The sequence below is a fragment of the Ctenopharyngodon idella genome, chromosome 7 (genome assembly GCF_019924925.1).
Source record: "Ctenopharyngodon idella isolate HZGC_01 chromosome 7, HZGC01, whole genome shotgun sequence".
Taxonomy (NCBI): Eukaryota; Metazoa; Chordata; class Actinopteri; order Cypriniformes; family Xenocyprididae; genus Ctenopharyngodon; species Ctenopharyngodon idella.
Window position 1 is genome coordinate 35558990 of NC_067226.1, and position 15903 is coordinate 35574892.

The following is a 15903-nucleotide window of genomic DNA, read 5'->3' on the forward strand; positions in this document are numbered from 1 at the left end:
ATTAGTGTCAGCTGTCTTTATAAGCTCGTTTTTTAAATATTTCTATTGTTTACATTTTTAAACATTTCATTTTCACTTCTATATCAAAATAGGATCCTTTTTTTTTTTTTTTAATTAACTATTTTAATGAGGAACAAGTAATTACACAACATTTTAGAACGACCACAACATTAAAAAACACAAAGCAAAAATACCCACATTCTTTCAAAAGGAAAGTCATGTCTAGCTTCTTCTTTTTTTTTTTTTTTTACTTTGCCTAATTTTTTTAATTTGATAAAGAGATGTCAGAAGTGAATGTGACAACGGTGGGGATTTGAAATCGATCTGTATGTATAAAACAGTATATAAAAATGTACTAGTCTTTATAAAATGAAGAAACTGACATTGTGTTCCAGTGATCTGTATGGAAGCCCATTTCTACTAGAAATACTACATAAGAAAAAAAATCTCAATTATGACATAAGTGTCATAAATATGACACAAGTGAAAAGTCGAAATTATGACTTTAAAAATGTCATAATTATGACTTTTTAACTATAACTCAAGTGTCATAATCATCTCATAAATATGAATGTAATCATTTCGACCTTTTATCTCATAAATGTGACTTTTTTATGTCATAATTTCGACTTTTCATATTACAAATTAATGACTTAGTACCTCATAATATTTGTAATAATATAATATTTTCACATTTCCGGGTTTCTCAGAAGCGGAAGTCGTCATAGTTGGGTAAACTTTTATAGCGGTGAATGAGAGACTTAGATACATATATTTTTTTATGTTTCCATTAGCACAAATAAAAACTCCACAATAGTGTTTTCATAACTTTCAAAACGAGGGAAAAAATAGAGAGCGATTGATAACGTCAGTCAGAAGAGAGAAAGATGTCATTTTTACCTTCACTCCCACAGCAGCGGTAACTAGTTTTTTGTAATTTGATGCAACGGTAATATAATACTAAGTATAGTGTTATAAATGTAGGCTACATACTTTTTTTTAATGAAAATATATATAAAAAAAAAAAACTGCAGGATTTACGATATTGATGACCGTTAAAACGCGTCATCACAGTCTGTGAAAAGGGTCAATCATTTTTTACCTTTTATCTCATAAATGTGACTTTTTATGTCATAATTAAGACTTAGTACCTCATAATTTCTACTTTTTATGTCATAATTAGACCAAATAAGCATGATTTTTCTCTTTGTGTGGCGGAAATGGGCTTCCGTAGGTCTGAGCAGGTGAGGTGACGTCAGTCTTCAGCGCGCGCGCCTGTGTTTGTTTTGATGGGGAAGTGAAACAAACGAACTTCTCGATGTGGAAGCGCCGCCATTTAACAAGGAACTTGGAGAAAAGAGCGATGGTCTCAGTCATATCATGACATGTTTAAACTCGAGACTGTTTGAAAGTACTGATAAAGCAGGTGTTGAGTAAATGCGCGTGCGATGGCCGGTCAAGTCTGCTTTCCGCCGCTTGTGATTCGTGATGACAGTCTGAAGTGTTTTGTGAAGATCGGAGCCGGTGGCTTCGGGCAGATCTACAGGGCGAAGCACACGAAATGGGGCATGGACGTGGCCATTAAATTGCTGCTTTATAAAGACGGGTAAAGTAAATCCTACATCATTTTTCCTAGTGTATACAAGTTCTTCATAGCAGGTTTCCACTGTGACAACTTGCCCCATAAGGTGCAACATCCGTTACTGGTCAAATTACCACAGTTTTAGTAACAAAAACAGCTTTGGCAGAAACTTTATCGTGGTTACCATGCTATATTTGCATTACTATATATTTACACGTACACAGACAGAGACTAATGATATTATTTTAAAGATGAATTGCGTATTTTGTATCTTTTTTGTATACTTTTATAATATCAGCTCCTTTATATCTCTCTTCCATTGAGCAGGTCTACATCCTCTATTCATAGAGAGGCAAATCTGATGTTCCAGGGTGGGAATCCTAACGTCATCCGGATTTTTGGCCTGTACGAGGGCCGTGTGGGCGAGCCGCAGCTGCCGCTTCAGTCCGGGCTGGTGATGGAGCTCATGCCGAAGGGCTCGGTGGCCGGACTGCTGCAGACGCTGGCCGCTCCTCCTCCGTGGCCCCTCGCCTTCCGCATGGCTCATCAGATCGGCCTGGGAATGAACTTCCTTCATCACTTGACTCCTCCGCTGCTGCACCTGGACCTGAAGCCCAGCAACGTGCTGCTGAACGACAGCCTCGATGCCAAGGCGAGTCCAGCCCGTTTCACACGTCCCGCTTGAGCCACGCACATGATCATTCACTGATGCTCTATAGACCTGATTAGCCACACAATCTTTGGAAAATATATATCTGTATTGATGCTGAACACATTTTTTGGCTTAAAAAGTGAAAATTATAACATAAGTCGATATTATGACGTTAAAAAGTCAAAATTATGAGGGAAAAAAAGTCAAAATTATGAGATAGACAAAATTATTACATACCTAATAGTCAAAATGATGACATCCTAAGTTAAAACTGTGAGATAAAAAGTCGAGCTTTTGACTGAACAAATTTTATCACACATTTATTTCAGTGCTCTATGAAAATGCACTATAAACCTACTTAGCCACACAATCTTTGGAAAATATATAATAATATATCGGCATTGATGAAATTTTGAACAAATTTTTTGGCTTAAAAAGTCAATTATGACATTAAAAGTCAAAATTATGATATTCTAAGACTTGTGATAAATATTAAATAAAAGGTCAAAATTGACACAAAAGATAAAATTATGACAAAAAGTCATTATGACAAACTAAATGATAATTTTGACTTATGTAATAATTATGAAATAAAAAGTTGAAATTGACGTAAAAAGTTGAAATTATGAAAATTCTAAGTCATAATTTTGACTTAATAATTATGAAAAGGTCAAAATTGACACAAAAGATAAAATTATGACAGTCATAATTATGACAGACTGATAATTTTTAACTTATGTAATTGACATAAAAAGTTGAAATTATGAAATAAAGACAAAATTATGACATTAAATCAGTGAAAAAGTCTAAATTATGAGATAAAAACTTGAAATTATGACATGCTAAGTCATAATTTTGACTTTTATGTAATAATTATGACATACAAAGTCGAAATTATGACAATTTAATAATTCACAAAAAGTTGAAATTATGAAATAAAGACAAAATTATGACACATTAAGTCATGAATAAGAATTATGAATGAAAAAGTCTAAATTATGAGTTAAAAATAATTTTGACTTTTATGTAATAATCATGACATAAGTTTAAATTATAATGTTGTCATAATTATGACTTATGTAATAATTATGAAATAAAGTCAATATTGACCAAATGAAAATTATAGCAGTGTCAAAATTATGATATACTAAGTGATCATTTTGACTTGCATAATAATTGACATACAAAGTCGAAATTATGACATAAAAGGTTGAAATTTTGACTGACGTAATAATTGACATAAAAGTTGAAATATTCTAAAATAAAGACAAAATTATGACATTCATGAGCTGAAATGATGACAAACTAAGTCATAATTTTGACTTTATATGTCTTAATTTCAACTTGTCATAATTATTACACAAGTTATAATTATGATAAAACTGAAATTAAATTGACACGCCAAGCAAATTTGTCACTGCAAGTTATTTTGATTAGAGATAACAAGAGACATGAATTTAAAACAATAATGATGTGCAAAGATATTCCAAACAATGTTCCATAAAAACAAGAATTGTCCATTTGATTTCATGGTGACTTGAATGCGGTTGAGGAAGTAGTCTGATTTAAAGATTTACACGACTAAAGTGTTTCTAGATGAATTATTGGAGCTCTACGGAAGCTCTTTGTGTTTGCTGCTGCTTCAGTTACACAGTGTAGGACACGAGCTGAAGTTCACCAGACAAGAGCACTGGGGAAACCCCCTCATGTGACCCACAAACCATCAGTCGCGCCTCTGATCATCACCACATCTACTGATTATAAACAGCTTTAAACACAAAGAAGGACTGTACAGATAGCAGAATTCAGCACTCTCAGCAGGACCAGCTCTGTCAGCTCAGGACGTTAAACCACTCGAAATCTAAGCGATCCTCCTCCAAGCCGAGAGTTCAAACAGACTCCTGAAGGAATGTGACCTCTTGACCTTTTCTGCACTTCTGTCCTGTGTTGATCTAGTTTAGTTTCTGTGTTTTACCATAGTTTGTGACACTTTACAGTAAGATCTAATTTGTTAACATTACTTAATGCATCTCTTTCAGACCCACAAGTCTAATGTAGTGAACTAAACTAATGTCAAAAAGTGACATGTGCTTGAGTTAACGTGTTAAACTGCCGATCTTGTTTCTGATTAATACTAGTTTCAGGACACTGGCTCTGTTTAACCCTGTCTTTCTCTGTCTCTCGTCCTGCAGATCACAGATTTCGGCTTGTCTCGAGTGGCTCGAAGCGTTTCTAAGTGTGCGAGAGAGAAAGACGAGGACGAGGGAGGGACGCTGAGCTACATGCCGCCGGAAGCGCTGCAGTCCATCAATTACAAAGCCAGCAAAGCCTCCGATGTTTACAGGTATAACTGCACACGTACTGTTTTCATGTGTTAAATGAAAACTTTAAATGAAAGAGTCTCTTCTGCTCACCAAAGCTGCATTTATTTGATCAAAAATACAGTAAAAACAGTGAAATGTTTGAATCAAATTTCATTTATTTTAGTCAGTTTATATACTTAGTGGGTTTTTTTTGTTTTTTTTTTACATTTTTAAACTGCTTTTCTTTTTTTTTATTTAAATCAAGTTTATTGATTTATTTATTTAAATGAAACCATTTATCGAATCAGTTTTTATTTATTTTAATCAAATGCATTAATTTTTTATTCATTTAAATGTTATTTGTTATAATCATGTTTATTAGTTTTTTATTAGTAGTATTTATTTATTATTAGTTTAGTAGTTTTTTTTTACATTTTTACACTGCTTTTCTTGTTTTCATTTATCAAATTCTTTAATTTTAAGTACTTAATAAATTATTATTTATTCAAATTTAATTTATTTTATTTTATTTTTTATTTATTTTTTACATTTTTACAGTGGTTTTCTTATTTTTATTTAAATAATTTTTTATTGATTTAGTTATATTAAATGTATTTATTTTATTTAAATCAAATTTAATTTAATTTATTAGTTTTTTATTTATTTTAATCAAATGTATTAATTTAAAATTAATTTATTTTGTTATAATAGTTTTTATTTACTTATTTTAATCACATTTTTATTTAATTTCATTTAAATAACAGTATTTTAATCAATTTATTTTAATCTAATATTATTATTTATTAATTTAAATAAACTTAATTGAATTTTAATTTTAACATAATTGTTTATTTAGTTAATCTTATTTTTATTTATTTTTACACTGCTTTTCTAAAAACAGTGAGATATTATTCCAGTGTAAATCAGCTGTTTTCTATGTGAATATATAGTAAAGTGTAATTTATTCCTGTGATCAAAGCTGAATTTTCAGCATCATTACTCCAGTCTTCAGTGTCACATGATCCTTCAGAAATCATTCTAATATGATGATTTGCTGCTCAGGAAACATTTATGATTATTATCAATGTTGAAAACAGTTTATATTTTTGTGGAAACCGTCATACATTTTATTTTTCAGGATTCTTTGATGAATATAAAGTTCAAAAGAACAGATTTCTAGAATCTTTTGTGACATTAGAAATTTCTTTACAGTCACTTTTGATCAATTTAATGTGTCCTTGATGAATTAAAAGTATTAATTTGCACTTTCTTCTTACTAATGCAGCTTCAGACTGTCAAGATTACAGCTTTGTTTACGTCAGCCTCCTCGAAACCCCGCCCACCAAAGACATGACAGCCATTCAAAAGTCAGATAAAGTGATTGACAGGCAGAGAGAGTGTTTCTGATTGGCTGAAAAAGAACGACATCTTCTAGTGCCGTCACTGAAACAGATGGTTTTTTTTTGTTTTTAATCAATGAGAGTGTGAAGTAAATGTGATAATCAGTGTTTTCTGAATGATTTGATCTGCAGTTATGGTGTCCTGCTGTGGTCCATCATCACTGGAAAGGAGCCGTACGACGGTAAGCACCCATAAGCCACTCTTTCATTCCCATCTGCCCCAGTGTTTTCAATCGAGTGTCTCTTCCAGGTGTGGTGTCCAGTCTGGTGCGGTTTCGTATCCCTCTGGGTGACAGACCTGATGTGACACTGATCGACTGCGGTCAGACTGAAGGTCTGGAGGATCTGCTGAACCTCATGAAGCGCTGCTGGGATCAGGACGCCAACAAAAGACCAACTTTCCTCAGTCAGGCCTTTTCGAAAACATCATCATCCATCTTATAATAATTTATTGTTTATTTAAATCAAATTTCATTTATTTATTTTTTTATCAGTTTATTTACTTATTTAGTTTAGTAGTGTTTTTTACTTATCCATTTTAAACTGCTTTTCTTTTTTATTTAAATCAAGTTTATTGATTTATTTATTCAAATGGAACATCATTTATCTAATCAGTTTTTATTTATTTTAATCAAATGCATTAATTTATTATTTATTTAAATAAACATTTTATTTATTTGTTATAATAATTTTTAATGATGTACTTTAGTCATTTTTTTTATTTTTCAATAGTATAGATGCCAAATATAATTCTTGTATTCATTTATTATTTATTTAAATCACATTTAATTAATTAATTTAAATTGATGTATTTGTTTTAATCAATTTATTTAGTTTTTTTAATTTAGTAGTATTTTTTTTTAACATTTTTCACTGCTTTTCTTATTTTTATTTATCAAATCCTAATATATTATTTATTTATTTAAATAAAATTATTATTATTATTTATTTTAATCACATTTATTTATTTAGTTAATTTTCTTATTTTCTATTTATTTTTATTATTATTTATTATTTTTAAATCAAATTTTGATTTATTTAGTTGTATCAAGTTTATTTATTTGATTTATTTAAATCAAATTTCATTTATTTAATTAGTTCTTATTTATTTTAATCAAATGTATTAATTTATTAGTTATTTAAATCAAACGCTTTATTTGTAATAATAATTTTAATCTAATATTTATTATTGTTTATTAATTTAAATAAACCTATTTTAATTTTACCAATTTTTTTATTTAGTTAGTTTAATCTTATTTTTATTTATTTTTACACGGCTTTTCTCTAAACGTTTCTTCCGTGAGGGACTTGTCCTAGGTGACACTAGAGCGTGCTGTAACGAACACCGTGTGATTCTGCTTCTCTCTGGATGTGCTCAGCTCATAGTCTTGTTTTCTGTTTTCAGATTGTGTTAATGCGACCGAGAAGATCTTCGAGCTGCACCAGCGTGAACTCAGTGACGCCGTCCGGGACGTGCTCAAGCAGCTGGTACACGGCTTATTTTGTTTCGTTCACCAACTTCTGTTCACTGATTGCAGATGCAGTTGCAGATGGTTTTTCCAAGGGGTCCTTAAAAAGTATCAAATTTAAGACCACAGAATGTCTTAAATATCTTAAAAGGCATAAGAAAAGTCTTAATCATCATTTCAAGAGGTCTTACAATTGGGGACAGAAAAACAGGAATCATATTTTACATGAATATAAATATAATCGTTTATCATTTTGACGACTCTCTTTTCTTCAAAAAAAATGGTTTAAAGGCTGAAATGTGAGGTTTATCATTTTATCAGACTGTCAAAACATTATTTGAGCTGTAATGTTGTTTAAATGGCCGTTTTTACAGTCATCTCATGGTTCAGATACCATAGATCTCGCTCTGTCCTGCCCATATGGTGATCATTTTATTTGGGCAGGTCTTAAAAAGCATTAAATTTGCATTAAATGTTTACCAAAACAGAACCAGATGCCAGTGTGAAAGAAATGGAAAATTCACTGTGTATTTTTACCCTTTTTTTGCGTCTTGTTTTTATCCTCGGAGCCGGTCGAGTTAACCAGAATGTTTTTCTCATTATCAGGAAGGTGACATCTGCTCCAGTCTGAAATCAGTCCACATCTCCCGTAAACCACAGAACGGTTCGTTACATTCACATTAATGCGTTCAGCAGACGCTTTTATACAAAGTGACTTAAAAAAGAGGAACAAAAGCATTTCATCAATGAGACAATACTTACAATCAATCCAGTACAGTATTGATTTTCCCTTGGAAGTGTGTCACATTATGGGATTAAAATGGGTTTTGAAGCAAATGGTATTTGACTTCTTGTTCATCTTTGTGTCTTTTAGAAGTACGTCCAGTTTTGTCCTGCGTCACTGGATCGCTTCCTAAACAGGTATATTATTTTATTTTATTTTATTTTATTTATTATATTATATTATATTATATTATATTATATTAAAATAAAATACAATTTTTAACCATTTTAACTAATTAAAAGCATTTTAATAATAATTTTAAATCATTTGACTGATCTAATATTGTGTATTATATTTCTGATCTAATATTACTATGTAGTAATGTTTAATTATTTATTTATTACTTGAATTATTTTTTTATCATTTGTTATAAATGTTATTTCTTATTTCTAACTAATTGTACTTTAATAAAATTGTTTTTAATAAAATGTAATTATTACAATTTTATTTCATTTTATTATTAATTTTATTACATTTTATTATCAAAATGTTAATATTTTATTACAATTCATTATTACATTTTATTCAATGTTATTTATTTTATTAAATTTTAATTATAAGGTATATTACATTATATTATAATATTATATTATGTTATTCAAATTATAATTAATCATTTTAACAAATTAAATGAAGTAAAGTAAATGAAGTAAATGAAATAAAGATTATTTAATAATAATCTTAAATCATTTGACTGATCTAATATTATATTTATTATATTTCTGATCTAATATTACTAATAATTAGTAATATTAGATTGTAATATTAGACAAAATATTTATTACTTAAATTATTTTTTAAATCATTTCTAGTTGTGCTCAGCTCATAAAGATCAACAATTGAAATTTTTAATAAAATGTTATTATTAACATTTTATTATTATTAATTTTATTAAATTTATTATCAAAATGTTAATATTTTATTACAATTTATTATTAAATTCTATTAAATGTTATTATTCATTTTATTACCAAAATGCTATTAAGATGTTATTAAATTTTATTATTAAATTCTGTCAACACTGCCATTCTTGGTCTACTAAGTGAAGATAAGAGTACATGACACAGCAGATGTGACTCTAGACACACAGTATGTGTTCAATCATGCATAAGTTAAATTGTATAAATATTGTGTACATATTGATGACACACTCATGTGAACAGATACGACAGCTCACACTTTACACAAACACCTTTGAGTAAATCACAGTGTTATTCTTGATTACTGATAATATTGCATATTAAAATAGTTAAATCAGTTTTCAGGAGGAAATTAAGAGAGAAATTCAAATAACAGCACAGGATTTTTACTCAACTAAACCACAGTTTGTATCTTCACTTTGTTCTTTGTCTTGTAGGAAACCGCAGCCGGTTACACGAACACCGTAAAGAAAGGTAATGTGAGCAGCACGAGTGTATTGTGATGATTGTGATGATTTGGTGCTGAACGCAGTGTTGTTTCTGTAGAACCGTCTCCTCGTCTAGCTGCTGTGACTCCTCCCAGAACAACACAGGTCTGAAAACAATCAAACAAACATATCCGTTTAATACATGACTGACCGTCTGACCTGTTTTGTGTTTGTTGTTCCTGCAGCGTCAGACGTCCACACCAGGTCAGTGTTCTGAACATTACAGTTCTCGGTTTCTCTTGAGAAAGTGCGATAGAACGCCACTGAAACTCGTGCAGAAATCTGCAAACAGTAGTCCGTTTTGTGTTCATTGTGTTCACTTCCTGTTCGCCTGTGTTTCCTGTGGTCATGATGAACTTATTCAGGTGTTTCTCTGTGTGTGTAACCCTCAGATCATTCTGCTCTTTGTTCCGTGTTGTCTGTGTTTGTGCTAAGTGTTTATGCTAATTCTCCTGTGTTTCATTTTGACTGCTCCTCCGCCCTGCGCTTTCTGTATAACGTGACGAAATACTAAGAAATGTGAGTAACTTTAGCCCAACAGAATCACTAAATGTCCTCCCAACACCGCTGTCTGAACAAACTATTAAATATTGAACAATTCTGTTGAAATGTTTAGGGTTTGTGGGTTCCCAGCATGCATTGCAGCTTGAATAAATGATGTGGTTACTGTTCTAGTAGTGTTGTTTTGCTGACTTCACATTTTAAGTGTCCTATAAAACATAAAATATACAGTATATTAAATATATAGCTTCACATATTAAATGTCCTATAAAATATACAATATAAAATATATATTAAGTACCAAATACCAAAATGGTGATCAATTTATTGTAGTACTAATAAAAAATGTATATTTTATTATTTTATATTATTTAAAATCATTGAATTAAAATTTAGATTGTAACCATTTTAACACATTAAAAGCATTTTTAATCATTTTAAATAATTTGACTGATCTAATATTATATTTATGATCTAATATTACATTGAATTATTAATTATTTTGAAATCAATTGTTAATGTATTTCATTTCTAACTAATTGTACTCAGCTAATAAAGAGAAATTTTAATTTATAATAACATTTTATTACATTTTTATTTTATTTAATAATTTTTTTTTAAATGTTGATAATATTTTATTACAATTTATTATAAAAAATATTAAATGTTGTTAATTTTAATACATTTTTATTAATTGTTATTGTTAATTTTATTACATTTTATTATTAAAATTCTGTTAAGATGTTATTAAAAATCCATTATTATATTTTATTATTATATTTTATTAAGTGTCCTATAAAACATCAAATATATATTAAGTTTATATAGACAAATACCAAAATACTACCAAAATGGTTGATCAATTTATTGTGGTACTAATCAAAAATTTGCTGAACCAGAAATCTGATGAATTTATTACCTGAAAGAGGCATTAATTTGACGACAAAAAAAGAAAAGAAAATAGAACAATGAACACAAATGATCAAGTCTTCATTTCCATCATCACTGAACATGGAGGAAAATCTGAAGTAACATGTCAGTATCATTTGGGAACTTTTCCATGTAAATAAATAATCAGCTTGTCATGTCATTACTTCAATTACAAATTTTAAATGATTGCCAACTCTAATTTTAAGCAAATAAATTGCATAAATTATGCATAATGCATGATAATAAAACTCCTTTAGCAAACATCAGGTGTGTAAACACCATGAATAATGCTCTTTGTTGATGATCGCTCACCTGCAGAACAAACAGTTATAGTGAAGTGTCACTCACTCATCTGTGTTTGTGCTTCTCTCTCAGGTGGCTTCCACATCAACATGTCCAACGTCGTCGGAGTTCAGTTCGGCAACAACAACAGCATGAATATTGTTCAGAAGTCCCGGCAGAGGCACCGGACGGCTCCTTCTAGAGTCAACACATCAGAGAACGCTCAGAAGAAGCCATAAAGACATTATGACGCTCCAGTCAGTTCTCTTCATCAGCTGTGAAGTGGCTGACTTTGTTTTACATGTGGCCAAACTATGAAGTGAAGTGGATTCAGTCTGGCTGAACGGAGCTGAAACCTGTCACGAGTATGTACAATAAATTTCACTTCAAAATCAAAAGAAAGAAATTATATTTTGCATGCAGAAAATCTTTTTTTTTTTTTTTTTGCATTGACATTATATTTTAAACCTCCCTCGTCCAATTATGTAAATGTTAATATATATATATATGTGTGTGTGTGTGTGTGTGTATATATATATATATATATATACATTTTGAAGTACAATAGTAAGTGCACATCATATTAATGTTTATTGTGCTGGATTTTATGCTGATTTTCATGAGTGTATTACAGTGGAAAATATCAGATTTTTCAAAAAAAAAAAAAAATCTGATGCTCCTAAAAGTTTTAATTTTCTTTATTCAAAATATATAATTTTTTTCTGTCTGTCTTTTGATTTTGAAGTGAAATATACGTAAGTCCATTTCCGCCATATAAGAATGTAAATCGTGCTTTTGTAAACCATAATTATGACAAAAAAGGCAAAATTATGGCATATTAAGTCACAATTATGAGGCAAAAGGTCAATATTGTGTCAAAAAAAATCGAAATTGACAGTCGAAAGTCATTAATTTGACAGTCATAATTTTGACTTTTTAATCTCATAATTAGTCATATGTAGGTGTCAAGATTTATTTTTTTATCTCATAATTATTACTTAGTTTGTCATAATTATCACTTAATGTGTCAAAATTTCAACTTTTTATGTCATAATTGAGATTTTTTTTTTCTTAGATGGCAGAAATGGGTTTCTCAAGAAATATGATCCTGAATAGGCGAATAAATGAGATTTGAATTCAAATCATCAGATTCAACCGTCATCTTTTACTGAAGACACTGGGACATGTGACTGTTTTAACAATCAACTACTGTAACTAGCTATCAAAGTACTTTTCTACCTTTGATTAAATTTTTATATTTTTTTCCAAGATGTGTCTGAGTATGTGTTGGGATATTCCCTGCGCTTTATTATCAGATGAAGCTCGTACTGTCACGCGATGAGGAGGATCCGTTGCTCTAATCAGGAGTGACGGTGCGTGTGGTTTAGTCAGCAGGCTCCTGGCATCATAACCTTCCCAATCCCATCTTCCCATCTGTCTCACCGGAATCTGAGCCGTATCATCAGCACCGTGTCGCATCTCTCCTGGTGCTCTGGACAAAATGCTGTGAAACGGGTGGGTGGCTGCGGTAATAATAGAAACTGACTGTAGTCCCCTTGAAAACCATCAAGTCGGCAACCGCATTTACCCAAGACATGTTCTGTATGGTTAGACGCGCTTGGATATTTATTCCTGTTTAATGCTAGACACAGAGGTGCCATTTGGTGCTTAACTATTTGTGCCTTTCTTAACTATATATAAATTTCTTAAGCAAAAATGCTAAAAATACAAGTACATGTACAATATTGTCTGGAAAATACTTGACACTGTATCCTTCTTTTGGCCACTATAGTTGTATAAACCAATAATCTCCTCATTAAAGACCTGTCATTAGAAATCAGAATAAAAACGCAATGACAAATTCTGTATCTTAGGCTATTTATTTTGTTACAGTGATTCGGTTATATTGTTTATATCCATTTTCATATTAAATGTCATTTTCTCTGAACTTTTTCGTGGATCACCTATACAACCAACCGACTAGTCAAAAATGTTGTTGTAATTCGTAACTTAAATTGGCAACTAAAGCAACGGTAACGTTAACGATATTTCAGTGAAATTCCACATGCAAAAACAGGTTCATTGTCAAATCATATATCAATATCATAGCGATGTATGAAGCACAGCTCACACTTTCAAACCAAGCAGCTTAGTTTCTGTAGGTCAGCTCGACGAACTTGAATACGAGCGAAATCTGTGCGCAGAACTCGCCCTTACGATACTCCCGATCGCGCTGATTCCTACTGGAATGTCTGGATTTCACCGAGCAATGGTAATTGTGATTGCACGATTATATAGCACCTAGACAACCAACCAGCTAATCAAAAATGTGGTTGTTCGTAACTTCGTTTCTACGAGTCGGTAGGTAAAGCTACGGTAGCCTTAGCATTTCAGCGTAATTTTGCATGCAAGGTTCATATTGGAATGACTGGATTTCGTACAATCTGCTTAAGCCCCAGTGACGGTTAAGTTTACAATTTTCCTTAAATATAATGCTGTTTTCCCCCCTAAAAATCATACATTGTCATATTTATTTATTTATTTGTATAGCAACTGTCACCGTTCCACTTTCGGGACGCTTGGCACGCTTGCCTTTTTTTTTCTATCACATATTTTAGTAATCATCATAAATTAGGTATCATTTGAAAGATTACTTTTCATAAAACTCAAAATCCATCCTGTGAAAACAGTTTTGAAATCAGTCATTGCTGCTATGGACAAGTACCAACAGTACTTTAAAACCTTTTAGCGAACACCTCCCCCTAGTGTCATGTTTCAAATTACAAAATTTATTTTAAATCAAAACATTTTCTAATCTGGACAAAACACATATCATCGGAAAGGTCTGAGACTCAAGGTTCCATATTTGGCAGCTGTTTTGTGATAGAAGTGATATTGTGACATAAATTTATTAATTTGTTGCAGGAGAACAAATAAACAAAATTCAGTGGAATATGGGTGTCACTCAGTGGATATTTTTGGTACTACGCCTAAAGCATTCATAAATTACAACCATGTTTGCACTACCATAAGTTTGGATAGTGCATTTTCACATCTATGCTCAAAAAGGGGGGTGACGGTTAAGGGGTTAAAAACAACTTAAGTTGGCTAAAGTGCTTTCCATTAAAACTACTTTTCAACAGCATAAATAACAAAGAACCAAAAACATGAAACACCAAACCAAAAATACATTAAAACTCCATTGCAGTGAGGTTAGCACTGGGGAAACTCTGACCTGCTTCCTGTCCCAGTCAAAAGCCTAGTGGCTGCATTTTGTAAAAGTTGAAAGTACAAAGAAATCAGTATGGGTTCCAGAATTGACCCCTGAGGAACCTCACAAACACAGACTGCAGAATCAGAGAATTCTTTTCCCCCCAATAGTACTATAGAACTTTCCTATAAATAAGTAGAAAACCATTTGAGGACATTTCTTTGGATCCCTACCTACTGACATAAATGCTCTAAAAGTATGATTCACGTCATGTGATTTCATACAAAATTACCACATCGTAAAATAGTTACATTTTCCGTGCATATCCCTAATTCTAACATTCTGTTTTAATATGCGAAATAATTCCGTTAGGTGCCTCATGACAAACACAGAACATGTGATGCCAGAAAAGAGTGTGTGAGTTTTATCGTGCCGCCAAGATTGACTCTCAGACCTGCTGTCCTCGGACGGTCTGGAGGAAGTTGCTTCTTTGGCTCTGACGTCTGTAGCCAGAACAACAGATGGCAGATAATGATGATAAATAGACACTGCAGCCACTTGTGTCCGTTTACACTCTGACCTTCATGGCAGAATGAAAAAAGATGAATCATGAGTAGATTTTAAGGCAAGACGCTACAGGTGAATAAGGTAAGAAATGTTTCTAAATGTAACCCGATTGATTAATCAGTGTACATTAAGATAACTTTTTTGTATTAGGGGTTCTCTGAAATGTTACATGCAAATGAAACATCTAATTAAATATGCACACATTTGCATAAATTTCCAGAACTAAAATCTGAACACTGGATAAAGACCGGTTCAAAATTCTTGTTTGATTTCATTTACATATTAGAGTTAAAGGTTTTTACAGAGGGGATTTTTTTTTTTTTTAATCACTCCATACATCAGAAAAAACTGTCAATGAACAGAAAAAGGAATAAAATGTTGTATAAAATCAGGTGAATGATATATGAACAAATCCCACAGTAAAAACCTTCAGAATATAGATAGGAATAAAATTGTAAGTTTTGGTGCATGTAAGTGTTACTGAAGTGGAGAAAAAAACTTCGGCCTTTAAAAATATGCATTGTAATCAACAGAAGCAAATAGATAAAGTGCAATAAAATAAATGCGTAAATGTGTATTTTGGATGTTTTCTTTCCACTTTGTAAACAAAATAAACCAAAATCTCAAAACTGTCTAGTGCATGAAAAAACAATGGTTTTGCCTGTTGGGTCTTGCCTTAAAATGTTTTATAGGGATTTATCAGAATATCATGAAAATTGATAATTATTTTTGTAATGACCATTTATCGAAATGATGGCTGAAATTATAAACCTATATTCTTTCAAAAACAAAGGAAGTTCCAATCTAGAGTCTA

The 15903-nt window shown here is 31.2% G+C and overlaps 1 protein-coding gene across 4 annotated transcripts; it reads left to right on the forward strand.

The window, feature by feature from the left end:
• The first annotated feature begins 1232 nt into the window (after window positions 1-1232).
• LOC127516504 (receptor-interacting serine/threonine-protein kinase 3-like) lies at window positions 1233-13172 on the forward strand. Of its 4 annotated transcripts, none has more exons than XR_007930999.1 (13): window positions 1233-1606; window positions 1910-2234; window positions 4427-4578; window positions 6070-6119; window positions 6188-6343; window positions 7343-7425; window positions 8013-8070; window positions 8281-8327; window positions 9548-9584; window positions 9657-9703; window positions 9784-9802; window positions 11405-11676; window positions 12628-13172. XR_007930999.1 is itself a non-coding variant. In XM_051901245.1 (12 exons), the coding sequence occupies exons 1-12, from the start codon at window positions 1449-1451 to the stop codon at window positions 11548-11550; spliced, it is 1278 nt and encodes a 425-aa protein (XP_051757205.1). In that variant the 5' UTR covers window positions 1233-1448; the 3' UTR covers window positions 11551-12580. The 4 variants fall into 4 exon arrangements, 1 of the variants encoding a protein (XP_051757205.1); XR_007930998.1 differs by having other exon boundaries at window positions 1234-1606; window positions 12582-13172; XR_007930997.1 differs by lacking the exon at window positions 12628-13172 and adding an exon at window positions 12387-12580 and having other exon boundaries at window positions 1234-1606.
• Window positions 13173-15903: the final 2731 nt, after the last annotated feature.